This window comes from Perkinsus marinus, assembly GCF_000006405.1.
Source record: "Perkinsus marinus ATCC 50983 genomic scaffold scf_1104296939758, whole genome shotgun sequence".
Lineage (NCBI taxonomy): Eukaryota > Perkinsozoa > Perkinsida > Perkinsidae > Perkinsus > Perkinsus marinus.
This window is the reverse complement of record NW_003213081.1, coordinates 485,925-490,704: the sequence shown is the minus strand read 5'-3', so window position 1 is coordinate 490,704 and position 4,780 is coordinate 485,925. Positions and strand designations below refer to the sequence as shown.

General features: G+C 42.9%; 1 protein-coding gene across 1 annotated transcript; it reads left to right on the top strand.

Annotated features, from left to right (window-relative positions):
* Positions 1–3,590: 3,590 nt before the first annotated feature.
* On the top strand, positions 3,591–4,414 carry Pmar_PMAR029338 (conserved hypothetical protein; the record flags this gene model as incomplete). Its single annotated transcript, XM_002782425.1, has 3 exons — positions 3,591–3,785; positions 4,176–4,266; positions 4,326–4,414. The coding sequence occupies 3 exons, from the start codon at positions 3,591–3,593 to the stop codon at positions 4,412–4,414; spliced, it is 375 nt and encodes a 124-aa protein (XP_002782471.1).
* Between the last annotated feature and the right edge of the window lie 366 nt (positions 4,415–4,780).

The following is a 4,780-nucleotide window of genomic DNA, read 5'->3' as shown; positions in this document are numbered from 1 at the left end:
TGATGTAGATCATAGACTCTTTAGGTGTCCCAGATTTAGAGAGGTCAGATTACGTTGTTTTGGCCTTTCTTCTCTGGAACCGGACAGATGCGATTACGTTGGTAGAAATACCGCTGAAGTCGCGCGGTTCGTTGCTTTGGCGAGAGATTTATGATTACCATACTATACATCTTTCCCTTCTCCATTCGGATGAATGGTCTTGGACCGTAAAAAAATCTCCTATCTCCCGTGAAACTGCTCTGACGATACTTTTGTGCACGCCATACGCACGCATCAACATGTGAATTCGAACATTTCGAAAATTTCGGAAAGGAGTGGTACTTGGACCACTTTATGTTTGGTGTCAAGCAGCATGGGGGCATCTACACATCTGGTCGCGTCCTCAAATTATATTGCCTTGCCAATACCTTATAAATTCGGGCTATATGCACTAATTTACAGCTATTCTTTGAGGCATATGCTAGTATACTTGCAATAGCTTGAGATTGCCATACTGTGTCCAAGAGGTGTGCTATTGGTATGTAATGAATCTCGCTCGAGACGAATCGGCATCACCGACTCAGCGCACGACACGAAAACAACTGATATCGAGAACATACTTTGTATTTGAGGAAGCATTTTCCTGATGTAATTGGTTCAGTTTTCCTAATAACGATTCGTAACTTACGAACCACTCTAGATTTCTCACGCGTTCCAATCGAGATAGCGATGTCAGAAATAATACGCATGAAATCGGGAAGAGTCTAATATTCTGACGGTAATATGCATGATTTAGACAGTAATAAAGGTGTATGTAATGGCATCATTACTAGCGATTTAATAATCCTTTAGTCATCATAGTAGGTCACAGAGTTATACCAAATAATTTAAATAAAATCACAGCATTGGACACTGTTCAACGCAAACGAAGTTAAGTACGTGAGAAGACCCGAATTCGTGTTGTCACTCGTGATCACTGATGACAGAATCGATACATCCCACTTCCCTCGCTAAAGCGATACTCAAGCACTGTCAAGGGAATGATGAAGTTGAGGTAAACCAAGCTAGTTACATAGCAACGAGTTGCTATAATAATCATAGTAGTAGTAGTAGTGGTAGTAGTAGTAGACAAAAGATTTGAGATTGAAAAGGTGTAGTGGTCCTGCCTCGACTAGTAGTCGAGGCAGAGTTAGTGCTAGTCATAGGACCACTGGTTGATGCAGTAATCGTAGAAATCCCAGGACGAATAGGTGAGGTAATAGCTCTGCTAGTCACAGAATCACTGGTTGAAGCAATAGTGGTGCTACTTACAGAACCACTAGTCGAGGCAGAGGCAGTGCTAGTGGGAGGACCACTGGCAGAGGCACTGCCTTGGAGGCAGTAATCGTGCTAGTCCCAGGACTAGGTAAGGTAGTAGTACTGCTAGTCACAGGGCCACTAGTCGAGACAGTAGTAGTAGTGCTAGTCGTTAGTGGTAGTCGAGCGTTGGCTTGGCCTCTGGTTAGAGCAGTAGTGGGAATAGTTACAGTACCACTAGATGAGAATCTCATCATGAGATTAGCAAAAATAAGCCCAGAAAACGGCCTACGCTTGCCGGGTCTACGTAAGCATCACCGAGGACCCTCCTCAAGGGTAGGCTATCAGCCTCAGTCGAGCGGTCGGTCAACCTCGATTGAGCGAGAGAACGATTAGCACTGCTAATCTAACAGCCGCATATGAAACCGTTTTAAATCTTGATAACTTGATATCTCTCAGAATTTCTCAACCTAGTGGTTCGTGCACTCTCCATGAGACCTGTTAAGGTGCGCACTGCACGAGATGACTGTCTAGTAAAGGTTTTGCCTGGGTTGGGTCGATTGCGACGGGCCTTGGATGTGCTTTGGGAGCTTGAGATTGAACATGCGGACGAAGATCTATTACGTATTTCACACACGCTGGATGACCCAGGGATCCCTTGCTGGGTGGGAGGAGGGAGGGGTGAAATATCTCGTTTCTCCTCTCAGAGCGGATCGGTCTTCTTAGCAAAAAGCTACGAACTCACGTGAATATCGGTCACGCTTTGTATCTTGTTATCTTGAGCACTTCTCAATCGTCTTTCGCAGGATTGCGACAACTATATGCAGTTTAGTGTTATCATCACTAACACTATTCAGTGTTCCCATCAAGAGTTAATATGTTTTCCTCAATACTTACCACGTTAGCATTGCTGATGGCAGCAGCAGCGGGAGAGGAGGATGCAGGCTTGAATGGCTCTAGGTCTCAGGGTCTTCTCACACGCAGCATGGAAGGTACTAGCAAAGGCTTCGCAGGGTGGTATTCCATCTGATCGGAGAGACGTTCAGTGGAGAGCGGTATGAGTGTGGTCCGCCTGTGAATAAGGAGAAATGTTTTCGTACGTGGTGAACAGCGATCGACCTTAAACGTATCTTAATTCTTTCTAAAGGGCCTTCCGGAAGAAGTGGGAAGGAAATGTGTCTTCTTTCCTTAACATTCATACCCAAGCGAGTGATTTTAGATGTCCATCCAAATCTTGATTTTCCCTTAGGAGTCTATCACTCCTGTTATAGATCTGAGACTAGTTCTGAAACTCAGAATCTATTTCGGGTGGCATCACTTCACAATGAGTAAAAATCAACGTCTGAAGCGATTATTTTGAGCTGGAATGTTTTGATACGCGATTGAAAATGAAGGTGTTTTCTGTCGGGACTAAATATGCATGTGGAATATCAACTCAACACGGAATATATCCGCATTATATGGGAAAGAAGAGCCTAGGATGTATTAGCAGAAGAATCACATTAGTGGGAATAATGGGAGGGCCAATTGTGTTGAGTATTGCACATGCTAGTGTGTTGGAGGTGAGCGTAGAAGATGTGAATTCTCTGTGCGGCTCCTGGAATGGAAATTATAGATTCTCAGGGAGAATGTGTGCCAATTCGAAATGCGAATGTGTGTTATTATTTTCCGAGATTAATGGGAAGTATATCGCATAAATATGAACATGTGATGTGATGAGAGTAATTTTCTTTCGGAATTGTGATAGCGACAGTTTGTTCACTATCATCAATTTCTGAATAGAAAACGCAGGTTCTTGGCATTTGTAGAGCAAATTGGAGTTTCACCACCCTAGTGATATGAAAAACACTAGGGAATGAAATATTTCACGACTACTAGTTTTAGGCCGCCACTTCACGTAAAACGGGTAGTCGTTAAATTCCACAGCTTTAGCTTGCAGTTTTTACGATGATTTTAGGAGTCAAATTGTTGGTTGAATCTCTACATTCCATCAAGAGTTTCCTATTCGTTAATAAAACGACAGATAATAGACTTCATAGTTTTCTTGATAAAGACACCATTTTTCGAATACGTGATGTAGTGGAGGGCTCAAAATCGTATAAGCGGGGTCATAGTATTTTAAACTATTTCCTGTGTTGGTGATGATATGGCTGTTGATAATTACACTAATTTTATCACACCATTTTTTGAATATTTTTTGGGTTTACGATACTACGTTTTCTCTGGGGGAAGGGGGGATGAAGTAGTGCAGAGTGCACGACTACAAAATCTCAGCGATTCTGATGATGTTATGAGTTTGATTGTTCTTACCACTAATGGTTAACATCATGTCAGGTTTATCAACAGCGATGGCTGGCAGCGGTTACTTGGGCGCCTTCTTGGCATCGTTTTTGATGATATTGTGCGCAGAAATCGGCGATAAGACTTTCTTCATCGCAGCGGTGTTGTCGATGAAACACAATCACATCATAGTTTTCCTGGGGGCAATAGGAGCGCTGGCGTTGATGACGGTGAGGAGGGGTAGGGATGCTCAGTCGCTCGGGAAGCAGTGTGAGGGGAAAATATGCATATGGTCATCAACTACATAGTCGGTTTCTGTACATTTCTACCCTTGTTCGTATATAGACTCCCATAATCAGTGAGAAAACTCGTGAGCGCAGCTGAGGAAAGCAAACTTTCTCCTCCAACACGGACGTATCCCGGAAAAATAAATGTTCGCTCTCCTGAGTTTCCTCCACTAATTATAGGAGTCTATATACGAACTCGGGTAGAAATGTACAGAAACCCCGTATGAGATTTTCCGAAATTTCCTATTGTCACCAACACATGCAGTTGATGATCATGTGCATAATTTCTAACACTGGAATGTGTTAACTGTTTCATGATAAACTGCATTGTAGGTATTGTCTGCTGCCTTGGGCTTCCTACTGCCAACTCTACTGAGCAAAAATTTCACACATTATACGTGCATCGCCTTGTTCCTGTATTTTGGTAAGTAGCGAGGTCTCTGGTTCTAATCCTGGCGGGGAGGTTTTGTCCGTGATGATCAGGTATTAAGTTGTTGAAGGAAGCTTATGAGATGGATGCTGGAAATGAGGAGAGTGAAGAGCTGAAGGAGGTAGAGATGGAGTTGAAGTAAGTTTAATTGTTCGAGTGGATAAGGGCTGTGGTTGCGATTCGGGAGGTCGTCGGATCTATTCCTACAGCTGTCATTTTATATCTTCGACATCTTTACTGGTTGACGAACTAACAACAACTCTCAAGTATCAGAGTCACACAGTGTGGCTGCAGTCGGACTGCTACTGCTGTGACTCACACTCATGAATTGTAACTATAATCATTCTATCTCCTCTAGTACAGAATAATGTTAGAGGACTAGTTAGGAATGAATTCTATATATTTTTAGAGGAATTTGGAGAAGCTCTCTATCTGTATTAAGGTCGTGCTGATGAATGATGATCATGACTTTGATCGTACGTTGATGCACGAGTCATGATTGTCACCA